The sequence below is a fragment of the Girardinichthys multiradiatus genome, chromosome 7 (assembly GCF_021462225.1).
Source record: "Girardinichthys multiradiatus isolate DD_20200921_A chromosome 7, DD_fGirMul_XY1, whole genome shotgun sequence".
NCBI lineage: Eukaryota > Metazoa > Chordata > Actinopteri > Cyprinodontiformes > Goodeidae > Girardinichthys > Girardinichthys multiradiatus.
Genome location: NC_061800.1, coordinates 29,241,656 through 29,262,571, shown reverse-complemented (window position 1 = coordinate 29,262,571; position 20,916 = coordinate 29,241,656). Strand labels below are relative to the sequence as shown.

General features: G+C 39.0%; 1 protein-coding gene across 4 annotated transcripts in view; it reads left to right on the top strand.

The window, feature by feature from the left end:
• The first annotated feature begins 468 nt into the window (after positions 1–468).
• The window catches only part of tanc1b (tetratricopeptide repeat, ankyrin repeat and coiled-coil containing 1b), a 136,675-nt gene continuing 116,227 nt past the window's right edge, over positions 469–20,916 (top strand). For 3 of the 4 annotated variants that reach the window (XM_047370298.1, XM_047370299.1, XM_047370297.1), the window contains exons 1-2: positions 471–651; positions 13,059–13,153. In XM_047370298.1, coding sequence (XP_047226254.1) covers positions 13,093–13,153 — 61 coding nt within the window. In that variant the 5' untranslated portion in view covers positions 471–651; positions 13,059–13,092. Of the gene's footprint in view, positions 652–13,058; positions 13,154–20,916 lie in introns of all 4 variants that reach the window. The other variant, XM_047370296.1, reaches the window with a different exon arrangement.

Sequence of the window (20,916 nt, the reverse complement as noted above, 5' to 3'; positions counted from 1 at the left end):
AGAATAAGTAACTTCTAAGGCAGAATTTAGCAGCAATCAACCCAATAAAACCCTATCGACATGGCCAGTTTATCATCCTATGTAGGTTTAAGATTGGTGTCAGATTCGTCTTAAGAAAATCAAACAACAAACACATTTAGGAAGTACATTATTTTTTATAAATGATTAGCTGTATCTAAAGAAAGCTTGACTGATTTCACAGAAAACGATAGCTTTGAATTTTATACAACATGTTTGCACATGGACTAAGTTAATTTGTTAACACTGTATTACGACGTGCATTGATTTGGGATCAATAAAGTCTAAGTTTCCTTTGAGTATTTCCTGTGTTGTCTATATATTTCCTGCTCCTGCAGCCTTGTAGCTCGGATCTCCTGCCTCCTGTCAGGTCCATGAGGCTTTTCCAGGGGGAGGAGAAGAGGAGGGAGGACGGGCACTTTGTTCCCTGAACTCCGCTGATATTCCTCCCTCCAGATGACCTCATGCGGGGGAAAAGAGGAGGAGAAGAAGGAAAAGGAGGAGCCCGACGTGCCCGTAGCCTACCTTGCTGAATCAAACTGGCTTTGGGACTGGGTTTGTGTGGAAGTACGCTCAAAGAACCGGGAGAACTTTTTCCTTTGCCAGCACTATAATCTCCATGACATTTATCAGGTAAGGCTTTGAAAGTGTTATTGTGTAGACGGAGGTGTGGGAGAAGTTCTGGACAGATTTTAAGGTGGAAGTTTGTTTGGAGGAGGAATGCCGAGACATGCCCAGTGAGTGGCCCCGGAGAGCAGGGGGGCAGGTAGCCGACTCACTGTAACTTTAATTCAATCATTTTCAGACTGTAGTTGTTTTCTGTTCCGTTAATAAAGCTAACTGATCCCGACGCTAGGCTGAACATTAGCCAACCCACCTTTCAAACACTAAAACTGACGCTAAATGAAAGGGTTTCGCCGCTGTTTCATCACGCTAACATGAAGAAATGCGCTGCGCTCATATTGAGTCATTAATGACAAAGCGCCTTAATTGGATTATTCGACTGAAGTACTTAAAACTTGATAATTCTTCTGGTATACTCGACCGTGGTTTATAAATCCGAAATTAAAATATTTAGATGACGGACTTACGGAACTAAACTGAACCTCAATCAATAAAATATGTCATCAAGTAAGAGTAAGGAGAGGTTATAACCTCTCAGCTAAATAGTTGAGATCTCTGAGATCGGTCTCCTCAAAGGAGAATCATCTGACCATTGAGATGTTTACTGGTTTTTTTTGTCCTGTTCATCCCCTTTCATGTCAACCCAACAGCACCTTAATGAGATCAAGCTCTGGGCTTTGACTTGACCCAGGACTTTCCATTTCTTCACTCCACTAACTTGTATGTTTTGAGTCATTGTCATGTGCAGAGTCCAGTTCTGCTTTTGATTTGATTTTAAGTTGGTTTTTTTTAACAGATGGTCTAACATTTTTCTCAAGCTCACTCTAAAAGACACCACAATTCACAGGGGGCTATAAGGTGGGGGCTGGACAGGTCCTGCTGCAGCAAAGCATTCCCCAAACCATGACACTTGCACCTATTATTGTTTTTCAGTCAACTGTAAAACCTGGCACTGGACTATTCTGATCAATTCAGTTCAGTTTATTTATATAGCGCCAATTCACAACACATGTCGTCTCAAGGCACTTCACAACAGTCAGGTTCATACATTCCAATTAATCCTAACAATCGAACAGTGCAGTCAGATTCAGTTATTTATTCAAATTGGATAAAAAGTTTTTCTATCTAAGGAAACCCAGCAGATTGCATCCAGTCAGTGACTTGCAGCATTCCATCCTCCTGGATGAGCATGTAGAGACAGTGGACAGTCACTGGCGTTGACTTTGCAGCAATCCCTCATACTGAGCATGCATGTAGCGACAGTGGAGAGGAAAAACTCCCTTTTAACAGGAAGAAACCTCCAGCAGAACCAGGCTCAGTGTGAGCGGCCATCTGCCACGACCGACTGGGGGTTTGAGAGAACAGAGCAGAGACACAAAAAGAACAAAGAAGCACTGATCCAGGAGTACTTTCTATGGGAAGGAAAAGTAAATGTTAATGGATGTAGCTCCTTTAGTCGTTTCATCTAGAAAGAAAGAACAGATAAACTCTGAGCCAGTTTTCAAGGTTAGAGTCTGAAAGAGAGCACATAGGGTTAGTCACAGTAGAAGCTCAGTCAATTTCCATGTCTAGGAGAGAGAAAGGGTTAAACACTGAAAGACAGGGCTATGTGGATCATCGTAGAAGGTGAGCATTAAGTTGTTGCCAGCAGAAGCTTGAACGATGCCCCTCTCCAGAAAGGTGTCACAGGTAGACACAGAGTCAGGCCAGGTGTAGCTTCTAGGAAGAGAAAAGAGAGAGAACATAAAGTTAAATTAAGAATTTCAAATAGGCTATTCCACCGTACAAATTGCCCTCAAGGAATGATAACACTTTCTGAATCTTAATATCAACATCCATGTTTCACAGTTGGTATAAGGTTATTTTTCTGGAGAGCTTTATTTATACCTAAAAAGTCCTCTGTTGCGTTGTCCAAATAATTACATTTTAGACTCGACTTTCAAAGACTTCTAGAAGTCTTGTTTTTTTTTCTACGTCCTCTCTGGAAATCTTGTCTGACCTTAATGTTTTAGAACAGAGGTTTCCTACTCACATGAGAGTTGAACCTGTAGTCTCTGTAGGTGACATTTTTAGATACTTTTTTTTTTTTTTTTTTAGCAGTCTGCTTCTAAGGTGAACTTGCTTGGACGGCCTGACCTTGACATTTTGGGTATTGTTTTGGACGTCCTCCACTTTTGTTCGGTGGAATAGCCTATTTGAAATTCTTTAGAGACCTCTTTAAAATCCTTTACCATATTTCAAAGCTGCTCCAGCCTTCTTTCTGAAGGCCTCAGATAGCCGTTTGGATGTGACTGTGGTGTTCACTCTCACTTCAACAGTCAGGAGCATACCAAACTAAATGTTGAAGGTCTAAAAAGAGTAGACCTCCTTCAAAATGCTGATTTAATAGTGTTTTAATCGAGTGCACATCCAGCCTCCTAAATGTTATGGTTCTAGGGGCGCATCATAGGTTTTGCTGGTTTTGACTATGGCTTAGTCATAACAAGAAACACTGTGCTCTGGTTCATACAGGGGCAGATCTCTGACTTATCAAGCAACTTATATGGGTATGTAAGCACAGTTTGTTTTTGTAAGAAAGGAGGGATCCACCAATCAGTTGACCAGTGATTGAAATCAGTCAATTTTCACTTGACCTGGATTTGATGGTCAAATACTGGTAATGATAAAAAAAGTTTATGTTTTCTATGTTAACTTTTTACTGTTTACATTCTACAACTGAATCAACTATTAAGATGTTATTTAACACTTAAATGGGGATCAATTTGTTAACACTTGTTTTTCTGTTGGATTCACAAACGAACCTGCAGCACGTTTTTTTTATTTTATTTTACAAACCATGTTTTGTACATCTGATAGGTTACACACAGGAATTTCTATGTATTATAGACAGATATCAGACAGAAACTGCAAAAAACAACCAAAATTGCCATTGGCCAGAAGCCTGAAGAGGCCATCCCTAATCAAAGCAAACAATTTCATTTAAAAGAGTCTAATTTCCTGACAAATAAAATAAAACATTACATTTGTCTGACGACAACCTTCTCTGCTTGTCGTCAGAGAAGGAGTGGAACTCTGTCTGGTGCTTCAAAAATCAAAGGTGTGTTTGTGCGTTTAAAGAAAATGTCAGAAAGAAGCTTACTTTAATTTTAGCTCATAAATTCAGCGATTCAACATCCTCCCTGATGAGATTTATTACACTTTTTGTGTCTGCACAACCTCCTGGGGTTGTATCTTGACAGAGCATGTTTTTCATTAGAAACCCAACAGGTGGGAAAGACATTGTTTCTGAGAACCATTCATTGCGGTGTGATCACGTGGTCGATCTCAGTGTTACCCTTCCAGTATTAATTTCATCTAATTTTACACAGATGATGAAACCGTCAGATGGGATTTAAATGGCTTGGTGCCAAAGCCTGAGCTGTCCCAGTTGTCTGTTGGAAGATGTTTGCATCACAGAGCGGGGGGTGGGCGGGGCGGGGCGGGGGTGATCTCAGGAGAGCCGGATTCCCATGGTCCAAAGCCAACAGGCGAATAAAGAATGCTGGTGTCAGAGCTGCATTGTGATGGCTGACGAGGGACACTTACTGAAACCAGTGACTGGACAGGAAGAACATACTGATATTATGCTGAATGATTTTTGTCCTTCAAAAGCAGCCTGACAGTTTTTTCCCCCCAACAGGAAATCCAGATTTAAAAAGATAGTTTCTTTAAATCTGGAATGCTGTGATGTGGATTTCTGCTGGAGATGAGGGGAACATATTTGTTCCTGCCATGTGGTTGCATGGTAGTTTATTGTTGCATGGGTACAGATGGAGAGTGTTACTGTGGAACACATTATGTTGCATCACCTCTAATCTGCTTTAAACGAATTATGCTACTTTTATCTCGGTTTGCTTTGGTTTCAGGGTAACGCTTTGAAACTCTTTGCGCGTTCTGCAGTTTTCCATCGAGCACGAAGGCATTCAAACTCAAATGGGGAAAAAGAATAAAGCAGTTGAAACAGTGATCATATTATTAATCTTGGCACTTTTGGACATATTCTTTAAGTTTGCCTCAAAGCCAAATTTTAGAAATCACCTTGTTTTTCATCTGACTTTTTTTTGGGGAAAAATCTGCCAGAATTTGTGATTCATATCTCTTCTCCCTATATCATACCGCTGGTTCTTCTGCTTACAAAATAGGTTGAACTTCAAGGACGTATTTGCACTTTCAAAGCTTTGGGGGGATCATAAACAAGCCCTCTTTAAAAAAAAGTGGTATTATGTGATTGTATTAAAGTCTTACAGAAGCCATTGTTATGCTATTGAAGTGAACCGATCACCCCCATGTTAAACCATTACAGAACACCAGAATGCCTTGATGTCACACTGGGCTTAGGCTGGCATGAGATTCTTTGGGTAGGATGACCTCGAGTAAAAAGTGTGGTATTAACGTGAAGATTAAAAACCAGAATTTATAGCACGATGCAATTGCTTCAGATGACAGAAAGGAAACAATTATTTGTAATGATGATTAAACGTTCAGTTATTACACACTTAAGCAAAACTGTATTGTAAATACCACAATACTACAAGTAAAGGAGCAGAAAGGTTTGGGGCCCTTCTTTTAACCAGCTGTCTGGCTGTGCACAGCAACGGGTGGGGGACGGGCAGCCCCACTCTATGTATTGTACAAGCAGAGAAAACATGATCGCTTCAGCTTTTCCTCTGCATCTCATTAAAAAAAGGCTTTAGGCTTTAAAATGGAATGATAGAAGGTGTTTGCGACCAGTCTCTTTTAAAAACCTTGATACCAGTAGCCGGCCCATTCCTGTGTTGTGTACTAACATATTTTAGTTTTTAAATGCAATTCATCATAGAGATAGAACATTATTCTATGGGATGGGTTAACAGTGCTTTTACACCAAACCATTGGAATGCTTTGTACTGTGCCAGAGTCCGGTTTCCAGAGCAGATCATGCCGGTCTGAACCCATCCCAGACCATGAAATTGATCAGAGAACCTTACCCTGTTACAAATGCCGGTCTCGGGATGGTTTATCTGGACCCTGGAGCAGTTTGCTTGCAGTGTGAATGCTTGCTGGGCCAGCATACCAAAAGCAGGAAGAGACAATGCAACGTAAGAGCTGCGCATTTGAGTATCAGAAGGGAAAAAAAACGTAAAAACACAAATGCAAAGATGAAAGACTTTGAAAAATATCTCGTGCGGCTTCGTGGAGCAGTGAAGAGGTGCAGATGGACAACTACATTTGAAAACCAAAGTAGCAACAGAAATCTCGATGAGACGGACTTTCTTCTTCATGCTTTTTTTCTTCTTGATTTACACAATCCTGCCCCCGTTAAGGTCTAAAAAAACATCTTCGTATGTGTTTGCTTCCTTTGTAGGGGTGCAGCACACAAACTGCAGTACATATGTGTCAGCTCTCAGCAAGGCTGTCACAGATAAACGTTCTTAAAAACTGAACATGTCCTTTTTGATTTTACCATCTCCACATGTCGCTGTTGTGCAATGTGTGTTTTTTCTGCTTCCTTTAATGCTCTCCTGGTCTTAATCTCTGCATGTGGGAAGAAGGCAATTAAGAAGAGCCACTGAGCTCCTAATAAATCAGTCATCAACAAAGAAAGCCTCCATACAAGATGGTTGTCCTCAGCTGGATATATTCTTGATGTAACAATGAAACAGATCTCATTTGGATTTGATAGCTTGTCCTATCAGTTAACTATTTGCAATAACTTAGTTTGTCATAAAACCATCACGTTTTCATTGCTAGTTGTACCTCATTTGTCTGTTGGCCAAAACATTTACATAAACTTTGAATTCTTAACATAGATTCTGATTGTGTCTTAAGTGATAAAGAAAGAATACAACCTTATATTTAAATTGATTAGTGAGAATAATGGTTGGAAAAGGGTTTTTGTTTTAAAGCCATGTTGAAGGACCTAAATCCAGACCAACTCATTTTGTTTATTCTTTTCTCATTTTGCCTTATTTCTGTCCCTATATTTCAGATGAATGAAGAACGTCCTCACTAAAACAACTGTGATATCAGTAATGGTGTTTTGCAGGAACCTCCTTTTAAACTTTAAAACACTCCTGTTAATGTTTTACCCTTGGTCAAATATCAGAGTTGCTAGTCTCTTTGTGTAATTTATTAGACGTGGATCCTTTTTAATTTTGTGTTAGGACTAGTTGTGCCTCAAGTTAGATGTTTATTGGAATTCAATGTTTTATATTAAATAAACGCAGCTGTTAAAACGTTGGTAAGTCAAAAATATATATATATGTTTTTCAATTTATAAATTACCTTTTGAAAATTGCCTTTAAGCTGTCTGATTTAGGTCAAATGTTTGGGTATCTTTCCACAAGCTTCTCACAGTAGTTTGCTGGATTTTTATCTAGTTCCTCCTGACAGAAGTAGATTAACGTTTGGAAGACCAATTTGTACCCAAGCAGGTTGACATCTTAAATGTTGCTTCTATTTTCCCACATAATGTTTGTTTTCTTCATGATTTCAAAATTAATTGAGGTTCGAGTGGTCCATCTTCATTTTCTTTTCACTCCAGAGGTTCATTAACTCTTTATTGCACAGCAAATCAGCAATAGTGTAATTGAGATCAGTCTGTTGCAATGGTAAATGAAAATGGCAGCAGTTCTCTTCAGGGGATAGCATTTAGTTAATTGTTTGATTTTTAAAGACAGTGAGAGAAGAGAGCAAACAAACAGTTTATTTAATTCATAAATGTTTTAGTCATTTGTCTATCTAGATTATTATGTAATGGTCTGTTTCCAATTTAGTCATTTTTACAGCACTAAGGGTGTAGCTATATTATTTGGAGCCATGATTGCTCTGTCTTAAATTTTTTAGAGCTACACATTGGAGATGAAGAGGTTTAGACACTGTTACTGCTGAGGCAGCTTTTTATTACCGCCTTAGGGGTGAGAAAGATGCAGAAATGCACAATAATCTCTGTAGTTAACAGTTATGTCGCATCAGTGGCAATATGTTGTTGGTTTGAGGAAATCCTATTAAATATTAACACCTTTATGAGATTTCAGGAGAACCAGTCAAGGTTCAACAAAAAAAGGAATATAAATTTGGTAATTTTGTTCATTTTAAGTTGATTTAAAAATGGAGTTTGTTAAATTTTACATCATTGAAGAATTGTAGTTTTTTTCCGATGAATTTGAATATGGAGACATGGACAGATTTCAGTCAGCAGTTGTTAGATGACAGGTTGTATTCACCAGAGGAGTTTTGCTGAATATCATTGTTCATCCTCTGCATCAGGAAGGATTAAGACTAAGGGTCCTCTAAAGGGCAACCGTAGCTTCAAAATGTCTTTTTTCTCCTGCTAACTCAATTGACTAAGCAATTTAAAAAGCAAGAAAAATTGCACCCTGATCGGAGTCTCTTTCTATAATTTATTAGATGCGATTTCTTTAAAAAAATTTTTTTTTTGCGGCACTAGAGGCCTTTATTTATTTATTTATTTATTTCAACAGTAGGTAGACAGGAAAGAGGGCAAAGAGAGGGAGAGACATTCGGCAAAGGTCGCTGGGTCTGGGATTCAAACCCGGGACAGCCGCATCGAGGACTATGGCCTCTGCACATAGTTGCGCGCTAAACCCCTACACCACCAGCGCCACGCCCACATGTGATTTGTTGTTAATTTCATATTAACCCTAACATGAAACCCTAACCCTAAAATGTTGGTAAATCAAAATATCAACATTTTTTTTTTCAATTCATAAATTATCTTTAAAATTACTTCAAAGCTGCATGATTTAGATCAAAGGTTTGGGTGTCTTTCCACAAGCTTCTCACAATAGTTTGCTGGAAATTGGCCCATTCCTCCCGACAGAGCTGGTGTAATCGAGTCAGGTTTGTAGGTCTTCTTCCTCACACACACCTTTTCAGCTCTCCCAACAAATATGTTTATGGGACTGAGATCAGGGCTTTGTGATGGCTACTCTAAAACCCTGACTTTGTTATCTCCATAGATTAAGCTCTTTAACATTTAAATAGTAAGAAAAGTACTTCAATACTATTTCCAAGACTGCATTTTAAAATATTTTTTTAATGAAGAAAGGTTTTAAACAAATATCCAGAAAATAAATTCAGTATTTCATTGTAATTGTTGCAAAAGTTGTAGGCAACTGAAAAACCATTCAACACAAAAATAACAGTTGAATAACAAGAGGTTTGTCTAAGGTTATATATTTATCTCCTGGCAAGGCCAATGCCTCGGTTAGCTGGCATGAATGCAGGAAAAGCTTGAATCAAACCAGTACAGTTGTTCTGTATAAATATCACTTCTTTTGTATTTTTCCTTCAGCTCTGGTGTGAATAATAACATTTTGTTTACAGTGGCTGACACTCGGACTGTGCTCTCCTTCATATCTACTCCCTGCACTTCCTGTTTGAAAGGTTTGCTTTTTTTTTGCCATTGTTTTGAAGCACTTGAACCCACGGACCAGGCCGGGTCTGTTTCCTGCCCTCTTTGAACGGACAACAGGAGAACAGATAATGATGGAGTTCACATGAGAGTTTAAATGTTCTGCTTCTCGACAGCGTTTATCAAAGCGTTTCGAAGGTCTGCTCAGTTTGAGAGTTTCCACGTTGCCATGCCAACCGTATTGAAATCTGAGCATGATTATTCATGTGAAACTGGTTGATGAAGACAGCTGGCATTACATTTCAACAGGAAAGAGAACGCTTAAAGTGGGAAATGGCTGTTTGCTTTCATACTTGGAGAGGAGTGGTTTTGATTGGAGTGCTTTCATTATTGTGTGCCGCTTAATGCAGGACAAAGTTCACTATTACTCACCAGTGTCCCGTGGAGGTAAAATGGTTCCTTAACAGTGGCATTCTGGACCAACAACCCCATTTTCCCTGTGTATATATAGCTTTTTAGATAACTTGAGTAGCCACATGGCCCCATTAACCCCATGTCATGTCAACATTGTGCAGGTGAGGATCTTTTCTTCTTATCCATTTGAGTTTGAACTGTATCACATGAGGATTGACCTAGAAAACACGTACGTTGATAACCTGCGGCACCATTTGAACCAACGGAGACTTCAATTTCTCTTTCCTGAAAGGAACCTGTCTTAACATTGCACTTTATTGTTACCTTAGGCGTTTTCAAAGTAACCGTCTCCCTGCTGAAATATGTTTGGATGAAAATGCCACAAGTTCCCTAAAGACGTTGGACGGCTACAGTGTTGTTTCTTTTTAAATAACCAAAGAGGGCAAAGTGACCACGGTTTTCTGCTGTTTCTATTAGCAGGTGTGAATGTTTAGTCTATTATGTCTGTTCAAACAGCGTATGTCTGCAAAACCTGTGTGCCTCTGTGAAGCGTTCACTGCTGTGTTGTAATATTTAGAGGCCCCTTCTAAGGGGTCCTTGCATGTATCTGAACCCAACTTAAATGCACTTGGATGGACCTGAGCTTGAGGAATCTTGATCCCATCATCCTGCATACCATACAGTCCACGGCTCTTCTCTAAGGAGACTTTTTCCGAAAGGTCACAGCTATGTTTCCAATTAAACAGTGTTGTTCAATGTATGTGCTGATCTTCATGTCATCGTTAAATAGGTCGAACTAATGCCTGACAGCGGCTTAACTGAAAATAGAAAAGGATGGTGCTGTAGATGATGGCTGTTTTTATTAGTGTCTAATTTTCGCAGTTGTATATGTGTGTGTGAGTCTGTTTCCGGTGGCTTTGAAAGGGAAGAGGGTATGGAAAGAATTAGTCATTTTGGTGTTTTGGGTTTTAATAGGGCGTATCTCATTTCCTTTGGTTTATCTTGGGTGTTATTTATTGTTACTGTGGAGATGAACAGCATGCTCCCACACATCATGCAATTATTTGATCAAGTAGCCAGTGTACTGCACTAGTTTGTTGGAATACAGAAAGGCACAGTTGTTTACATTTTCTAATATTACATTAAAATAGACACCCTTAATGTTTTTTCAGAAGCGTACGAAGCAGTGTATTTCTTTTTCAAAGATTTTTAAAACTTTAACCTGCCCATACTGATTTTTGGCAATATGAATTTCTCTTCAAGAACTAGAAGCAAAGGTGACGTCACACTGTGTGTCTGTAACAGAGAGCGATCACTGCAAAAAAGGGTTTTACCATTTTAAAACAGACAACATTGTTACTGAGTATCAATTTTAATGGGTTTTAGCATCTGATATCAACAACTAGCATGATTAGAGGGGTTAGCTTTACTAACTGTAAACAGCTGCCGGTGTATTCCCCTGCCAACTGCTCCAGTCTCACTTTCTCAGTAGGTAATGATTGAACCTCAGGCATGTCTCAACATGCCGTAGAAAATAGGTTCCTTTTTAAATAGCTTCTAACTGCACATGTAACTGAAAATAATTATGATATTATTGCTAAAAATTGTATTAATGATATCAGTTGTGAATAACCCTCATTTTCAAGACACTTTTCTCTCTTTACTATTACATAATTTCCCCACTACTTCCAATGAGATCTAGCATCCCAGCCACTGAAGAAATACTCCTGGTTTAGGCATTAAGGGAAGTTAGAAGTGGCCAAATATAGTATAGCTATGCAGAGCTTAAATGCATGAAACTTGAAATGCTAAATCTTATCAAATATTTTATCCAAGCAGTCACTGATACTGTGATTACAGTTGGAATTTGATATATTGTGTAGCCCTTCTTCTAACACATTATGTACTTTTGCTGACTTCGTTATTGAAAATGTTGTTTGCTTCCTGAGGTAGCAACTTACAGACTGTTTTGCTAACTGTGACCTGATAGCGCTGAGGTGTGGTGTGTTCACTGATCATTAAAATGTTTGATTTGTAAATTTGCCACCTACCGGTCACCAGTCAGGGCCTTCTAATCTAAAAACATGAAGCATATTTCTCTGTGCATCTCTGGTCATTTTTAGAGCTGAAAGTTATTCCGCTTAGCATTTTTCGGGTTGATATAGATTCCCATCATTCTTGAATTCTAACCGTCCTTTTCCAAACTTTCATGGATGGAGGCAGTCATTTTAAATCCTGAAATTGAAGGAATTATAAGATTAATCTCTATTTATATGTCAAAGCACTTTTTTTGCTTTAAAAAGAAAAGATTAAAAGAAATGCTTGATGTGTTAATTGGCTGAAGGGAGTTCTTGGTTTTTGATGCATTTAATGAATAGGGAAAGTATCAGAAAATTCAGCATTTCACCTGATTATCAAATAGAGCTGATCAAGTTAAAATGGAAAGATTGATTTTTATCTAGTGTTTTCAGTTTTACTCTGGATATAAGTAATTAAGATCCAGATTCAGCTATTCAAGCATTCTCAAACACACCTAACCAAACGAGTCGAGCCTTAAAATGTTCAAATTAAAACTAAAGTTGAGTATATTTCTTCAGCATTGATCAAAAGTCTGTCTATGGAGATGAAAACCCAATGAAAAGTTTATTGATTGACCAGTCACGGATTAGTTGAAATGATTTAAAGGCTTGCCATACACCCCCTCGCCCCTCCAGGAACCAGTCACGGGGAGGCCTTGCTTCAGAGTTTCATCTAACACCATCATGGATGAAAAAGGGCAAATCGATAGCTTCCCCTCAGCAGCAGTAGGAACACTGATATATGTAGAGACTGGCTTCTGGTTCAGAACTGTGTGTTGTTTGCAGACAGTGTCCTTATTTGGTTAAAAACAGTGGACAACTGTCTTTTCAGTGGAAAAATGTCTCTGCTGTTATTAATATATTGCGGTAAACTGCAGATGGCCATAAAACGTTTTTTTAAAGGCTTAGAATCAAAAACGAAATCCCCTGCAATTAACTGTTTGAGCTGCTGCTGCTGCATTAGGGATGTTTTTACCATGGTGCAACAACATAGGACTAAGTATAGTTCCAATGTAAACAAGCACATTCAGACTAGACCTTGAGTTTATTTCTTAGCATTTAACTCTGAGGACTCCAAAGCCACAACAGCCTTGAAGAGCCATAGATATTAATTAAAACCCTGTAGCTCAGGCACATAACATCAATTACGTGTGGAATTCAAGGCATTCGACCAAGTATTTCCCTGCAGAACAAGATAGCAGAACTTGTCCTTTTCTGTTTAAATATTAGAGCATTCTTTCCATGCTTCCCTCCAGTAAGGACCAGCAGGTTTGGAAGTGTGGTGGGAAAACTCAACATATACACTTCTTTAGAGTTTTGAAGAACAGACTTTAACTTGCAGAGGTTGTTTTGGATAAACATCCTGCATAAAATGGCTTTCCTATTTGCAGGTACATGGACAATAACGCTTTAACAATGAAACTGGTTGTGTTGCAGGACAGTTTCCTCAGTTTTCCTTCAGGAACAATAGATGTGTTACAGCTGTAGCTCTGCATGTAAGGAACTGACTGTATGAACGTTTCCATCAGGGTCCTTTAAAGAGAGGATTCCAGGAAGCTTGCCATGTTCAAGTCAGTGCTGAAGAAGAATAGAGATGGAGGCAAAGGGAGCAAGAAGGATTCAGGTATGTGTATGTCTGTTTTATATCTTTATTTCTGAATAACTCTGAGGTTTTTACACGGACATCCAAGAAAAATATAATATAAAACAAACTAAAGCGTACACTAGACAGACAAACCAAAACAATAAAATGGAGTAGGAGAAAAATTAAAACAAAAATATTATATTAAAGCAACCCATGCTGTACAGACAGACATTTATTTTTTAGGTTTTCACCCCTTGGTCACTTTTAAATAGTAATAATAGGCTTGGATCGCAGATTCTGGTCTTTTAATTTTTGTTTTGTTGTTTTTTTTAGTTAAAATTTCACTTTTAGTTGATCTGTAAGTCTGTAAATAATCACTTTGAGTTACATTTTGGTAGGTTTTTTTTTGATAATTCTTTGTTGGTAACTAATACGGAATGCGGATATTTCTAAAACCCATTAAAGAATGGAAACGGCTTTCTAATCTAGGATAATTTGCCTTAGTGTTATCAGTAGATTGGTATTCTTTTAGCCTCAAGTTTCTCTTTGCTGGAATCCACTGATTTTCAGCTTGTGTGATGGAGCAAGTTGAAAAGCCGGAAGCGTCACAGGAATGACCAGAAAAATGTTTTTTTTTTTTTATTTTAACCAAAAAGTTATTTTTACACAAAATGAATATGAGGTCATAAAAGAGGTCAAAGAAACAAAAGTGAACTCAGACAAAAAATTTTTAACAAACCTACTGACTGCACAAACAAAGCATAATAGACCTAACAAGGAAATGACACACAAGGGTTTATATGATGGCTGATCAGCCATCATATAAATAATAAACACCATACTATCACTAACTATATCACTAACTATATTGAAACAAACAGTACAGTAAAGCTTTATGATAAACTAAACGCCAACATCCAGAGTGTTGGGTCTTGAGTCTCTCAACGTTCTCTTCACAATATCCCACAGATTCTCTATGGGGTTCAGGTCAGGAGAGTTGGCAGGCCAATTGAGCACAGTGATACCATGGTCAGTAAACCATTTACCAGTGGTTTTGGCACTGTGAGCAGGTGCCAGGTCGTGCTGAAAAATGAAATCTTCATCTCCATAAAGCTTTTCAGCAGATGGAAGCATGAAGTGCTCCAAAATCTCCTGATAGCTAGCTGCATTGACCCTGCCCTTGATAAAACACAGTGGACCAACACCAGCAGCTGACACGGCACCCCAGACCATCACTGACTGTGGGTACTTGACACTGGACTTCTGGCATTTTGGCATTTCCTTCTCCCCAGTCTTCCTCCAGACTCTGGCACCTTGATTTCCAAATGACATGCAGAATTTGCTTTCATCTGAAAAAAGTACTTTGGACCACTGAGCAACAGTCCAGTGCTGCTTCTCTGTAGCCCAGGTCAGGCGCTTCTGCCGCTGTTTCTGGTTCAAAAGTGGCTTGACCTGGGGAATGCGGCACCTGTAGCCCATTTCCTGCACACGCCTGTGCACGGTGGCTCTGGATGTTTCTACTCCAGACTCAGTCCACTGCTTCCGCAGGTCCCCCAAGGTCTGGAATCGGCCCTTCTCCACAATCTTCCTCAGGGTCCGGTCACCTCTTCTCGTTGTGCAGCGTTTTCTGCCACACTTTTTCCTTCCCACAGACTTCCCACTGAGGTGCCTTGATACAGCACTCTGGGAACAGCCTATTCGTTCAGAAATGTCTTTCTGTGTCTTACCCTCTTGCTTGAGGGTGTCAATAGTGGCCTTCTGGACAGCAGTCAGGTCGGCAGTCTTACCCATGATTGGGGTTTTGAGTGATGAACCAGGCTGGGAGTTTTAAAGGCCTCAGGAATATTTTGCAGGTGTTTAGAGTTAACTCGTTGATTCAGATGATTAGGTTCATAGCTCGTTTAGAGACCCTTTTAATGATATGCTAATTTTGTGAGATAGGAATTTTGGGTTTTCATGAGCTGTATGCCAAAATCATCCATATTAAGACAATAAAAGACCTGACATATTTCAGTTAGTGTGCAATGAATCTAAAATATATGAATGTTAAATTTTCATCATTACATTATGGAAAATAATGAACTTTATCACAATATGCTAATATTTTGAGAAGGACCTGTATAACCCACCAAAGATGAAAAATGAGTTGATAAAAGTACTTTAGTGGATTAAATGTGGATATTTATAAATGTATTTAAACTAATCAATATACACCTTTATTGCAAACTAGCACTGTTTTTGGATCAATGAAAACCAGAAATGTATGAACAATAAATGAAGGTGCATGAATTCTGTTCCTACATCTCCTGATGTACTTCTTTAGAGAAATCAGTCATCTAAAGTCGGGTCAAAGCTTTACAAAAAGCAGAAGATTTGTCTCAAAATTCTGATTGGTGCATTTCTGTTTTTAACCCTCAGAAATAAATAAAAATTGTTTTGTCTGATGACCTAAATCCATATCCTTGCACACTTTAAAATTTATTGTGCACCTTCCACATATCGTTACACCTAAAGTAAACATGGTTGACCCAGTGCCATTGGTGACCTACCAGATATGCTTCTAGTTTCTAACCTGCAAATCTCACTTCTGCTGTTGCTTGGCCTTTTAAAATATACTTCAACTTAAAAATAAAATTTGAAATTAAAGGTTCTAGGTGTAAAGGTTTGAACAGTCTGGAAAATGAACTGCACACATGCAACATGTCATCAGCTGCACACTCCTGCAGCCATCGCTAATCCTCTCCCACTCAGATGAGATTAGTATACCTTCCATCTTTTAGCTATAATTTGACTTAAGGTACACTCTTATTATGTCATAACAGATGGTTTTCCTTGACAATTCGTATGCTAGCCTTCCACTGTGACTAACTATGCATCACCCTTAGCTCCACATTGTAGACTAGTCTCTTGTGCATGTAATTTGCCTCTTCCAATGATCCGTCTTGGCATGGCAGGGTGACTGTTTGTGTTTATACTGCATCACCAGCTTCGACCTGCTTCATCACCTCAGTGGTGGTTTCCACAGCCTGATTCAGCAGTTCGGGTTGTAGATGCATGTCTCATAGCTCTGCTGTCTTTGTTGGTTTTGTTTGACTCAGTCAGCATTGAAATTACAGGGGAAAGAGTCTGAGTTGCTTCACGCACTCCACCACAGCACCTCCACTGCTTTTGACCATTCTACAGAGAAAGAAACAACTAATAGAGGCGTTCAGGTATAACTTTACCTGAGGCTGTTGAAACCTGTCTTGCACATATTGATGCAACACAGCTCCCTTGTTATCCAGACACACAAACGCACATTTACACTTAAACGCAAGTTAATTTGTGCATTTGAAATCTGGGAGGGTTGAGTGTTTTATGGCGGGATACAGCTCCTTTTATTCCCAGTGTCACTTTTCCCAGTTGGCCCCCATCAATCAGGCCATAGCAGCTCCTTGTCTTTTTCACATGCCGAGACAATTAAATCTGTTCACCCCTCTCTCTTGTTCAGGGCACTTCAGACAGATGAGAGGTCACAGAGTTTCAGCGGCCAGTGTTCCCTATTGTTCCTATATGGACCAGGCATTTCTTCTCTTTTTTAACTTTAATTTAAATTCCAAGTTAAACTCGGTGAAACTGAGGTAGTTTTTAATTTTCGTTTTTGCCTGTCATCCAGCTTTAGCATCTTCCTGTTACAAATGACAATATTAAGACAAACGGTGTGATAAGAAGACCATGTTTAGAGATGCACCGCTCACTGATATCATACTGCTCTGTCCGGCTGGTATCAATTTTAGCTAAAATAACTGTTGCTCAGGTGGTAGGAGTTCGTCCTGTAAACGGTAGGCTGCCGGTTCAAACCCATGCTCTGTCTGTCTCAGTCGTTGTGCCCTTGGGCAAGACACTTCACCTACTTTGCCTACTGATGGTGGTCAGAGGACTCGGTGGAGCCGATTGTATGGCAGCCTCACTTCTGTCAGTCTGCTCCAGGGCAGCTCTGGCTACAGTGCAGCTTGCCACTGTCAGTGCATGAATGGGTGAATGACTGATTGTAATGTAAAGATCTTTGGGGTCTCTGGGGACTTGATAAAGCGCTATACACGTGCAGGCCATAAACAAAACACTTTTTTTTTGTACTTTTTGTATGAACTCAAAATTGAATGGTCTTAACAATAAAAAGCTTTTATTAATAAAACAAACAATGGTTTTTCTAAAATAGCATAATGTAATAGAGCTGTCTCTCTGAATCGCTGAAAATCAATGACAACATAATAATTCTTCAGGTTATGGGTTAAAAGTATCAGTACCAATAAAAAACAACCAAAAAATATAGTACCATATTGCGTTTATCGCTTTTCAAAACGGATTATAGCCCAGTATTGACTTTTTGGTTTTTAATTAATTGGCACCATAATCCCAAAATATTTTCTTAGATAGCATTCTTTTGAAATAAATATTAGCTTTGTAAAACCTAATACTTAAGAGAAAAAGTGTGATTTGCTATTAGACTGTTAAATCATTCCATATTTTATTGTAACTGTACAGAAACCTTAAGCAGCCTTTCTGTTGTTATTGATCATTAATTATATATTTGAGGGCTAGAGGTGTTGTCACACTGTGTGTGATAGAGAGAGAGCAGTCAGTGTTGCACAGCTTCGAACTTAAACAGGATTTCAGTATTATTTCAAAACTATGATAAATGGTGTCATTTTAAGCTTGTCTTTAGCATCTTCAGCCTTGCCGTTATCTGCTGATCTCTCACTACCCATTTTGGTAGCCTGAATGATTGGCCAATATGTCTCTGTAGAAAATACATTTCCATTCTCTAGATGGTTCTTTCAACCTGTTGTGCTTAGTCTTATTTCATTTTTAAGCATGTCAGTAATATGGAAAATATTAGTTTCCCTCACTCTGTAAAAACTTTCGCACTAAAGAATGTTATTGTCAAGACAATCTGTTGGTGCTTAGCTTAGCACTGATCTAAAATAAATTGGATTTTTAGTTTTCTACTAACAGGCCACAGTTGATGTTAACGAGTAAAATCATCCGATTCTAGTCACCAGCTAATCTCTCGGTGCATCCATAGCCATATTAACCTCTCTTTTTGCACAGCAATACACTGTCTGCTTATTATTTACATTTTTATTAAATAGGCTCTTCAAAAGAAACTGGTAATATTCTATTTCAGTTTATTTTGTTAAAGCATGATTGTAAGAATCCAAAAATATAGTTTTCACCCCATCAGTGAAAATGGGTTTTATTAGTCAAGACTGGCTTTTTTAACTAGGGCAAAACTTTGGGTAAATCTGCTGAGCAGTATACAGCACAGTGGAAATAAATGGGAGGAAAGACTTTGATAATGCTATAATTGCAAGATACCTCAGCAGATGTTGCTTATGACTTTGTGGCTATGAACTGAAAGCAACTTAAATATGGTCAGGGAAACTTGGTCCTCCTGCCAGATACCACTACAGTCATTAGCTCTCCTTTGGGATGTCCCCATTGCCAAGACCACAAAAACACAAAGTTTGCTAATTCAGTCTCTCCATCGTGTGCTCCTCCTAGATCTTTCTTCCCTTTTTGCTTCTCCTGGAAATTTTCATTCTGCAAGGAGTCTGTGTTCATATTCATTTAGCTTTTAGTTTATGATATCTGCTCTTTTATGGTGTTATTTTAGAATAGTGAGTCATGTTTTTCTGCTACGGTGATACAGTGCAAGCAGAGTTGTAGTTTGCCACATTACTGGATTTAAATAACGCTTATCTTTATGAAGTAGGTTTGTCCAAGCCAGTTTCACCTTGTGAATTCAAACTTTTCTGATCTTTCATTTTCTTTTTGATAGTTGCACAGAATTCCTTGAACAAATTGGTTTTATAAGTTTGTTACAGAACCTCAAACATTTGCTTGTTTTTGCCTTTTTCCTTGCCTGCACTTTTCAGCAGGGATAGGCCGATCAATTTGCCACTTATTGAAAGCTGCTATTTTCCCAAGATTAAATTTGACAACACGTGGGTCCGTAGGAAAACATAAGCCTGTACAGGTCCTTCTCAAAATATTAGCATATTGTGATAAAGTTCATTATTTTCCATAATGTACTGAAATATTTCAGGTCTTTTATTGTCTTAATACGGATGATTTTGGCATACAGCTCATGAAAACCCAAAATTCCTATCTCACAAAATTAGCATATTTCATCCGACCAATAAAAGAAAAGTGTTTTTAATACAAAAAACGTCAACCTTCAAATAATCATGTACAGTTTTGCACTCAATACTTGGTCAGGAATCCTTTGGCAGAAATGACTGCTTCAATGCGGCGTGGCATGGAGGCAATCAGCCTGTGGCACTGCTGAGGTCTTATGGAGGCCCAGGATGCTTCGATAGCAGCCTTTAGCTCATCCAGAGTGTTGGGTCTTGAGTCTCTCAATGTTCTCTTCACAATATCCCTCAGATTCTCTATGGGGTTCAGGTCAGGAGAGTTGGCAGGCCAATTGAGCACAGTGATACCATGGTCAGTAAACCATTTACCAGTGGTTTTGGCACTGTGAGCAGGTGCCAGGTCGTGCTGAAAAATGAAATCTTCATCTCCATAAAGCTTTTCAGCAGATGGAAACATGAAGTGCTCCAAAATCTCCTGATAGTTAGCTGCATTGACCCTGCCCTTGATAAAACACAGTGGACCAACACCAGCAGCTGACACGGCACCCCAGACCATCACTGACTGTGGGTACTTGACACTGGACTTCTGGCATTTTGGCATTTCCTTCTCCCCAGTCTTCCTCCAGACTCTGGCACCTTGATTTCCGAATGACATGCAGAATTTGCTTTCATCCGAAAAAAGTACTTTGGACCACTGAGCAACAGTCCAGTGCTGCTTCTCTGTAGCTCTGGTCAGGCGCTTCTGCCGCTGTTTCTGGTTCAAAAGTGGCTGGACCTGGGGAATGCGGCACCTGTAGCCCATTTCCTGCACACACCTGTGCACGGTGGCTCTGAATGTTTCTAATCCAGACTCAGTCCACTGCTTCCGCAGGTCCCCCAAGGTCTGGAATCGGCCCTTCTCCACAATCTTCCTCAGGGTCCGGTCACCTCTTCTCGTTGTGCAGCGTTTTCTGCCACACTTTTTCCTTCCCACTGACTTCCCACTGAGGTGCCTTGATACAGCACTCTGGGAACAGCCTATTCGTTCAGAAATTTCTTTCTGTGTCTTACCCTCTTGCTTGAGGGTGTCAATAGTGGCCTTCTGGACAGCAGTCAGGTCAGCAGTCTTACCCATGATTGGGGTTTTGAGTGATGAACCAGGCTGGGAGTTTTAAAGGCCTCAGGAATCTTTTGCAGGTGTTTAGAGTTAACTCGTTGATTCAGATGATTAGGTTCATAGCTCGTTTAGAGACCCTTTTAATGATATGCTAATTTTGTGAGATAGGAATTTTGGGTTTTCATGAGCTGTATGCCAAAATCATCCGTATTAAGACAATAAAAGACCTGAAATATTTCAGTTAGTGTGCAATGAATCTAAAATATATGAATGTTAAATTTTCATCATGACATTATGGAAAATAATGAACTTTATCACAATATGCTAATATTTTGAGAAGGACCTGTATACTCATACATGGTGACTATTAGTTATAACATAATAGTATTTCATTGTTGTCATTTTGGTTTTGTTTGACTTCTAAGTAGCTTTTTAGTTAGTTGTGCTTTTTGCTTTGGTCGAACCTGTTGTTGGCTCCTTAACTTGTGGCTCATAGCTTCCAACTGTAGCTTTAAAACATTATTAAATTGTTGAAAATGACAGGTAACCCTCCTTGAGTTTCTACTCGA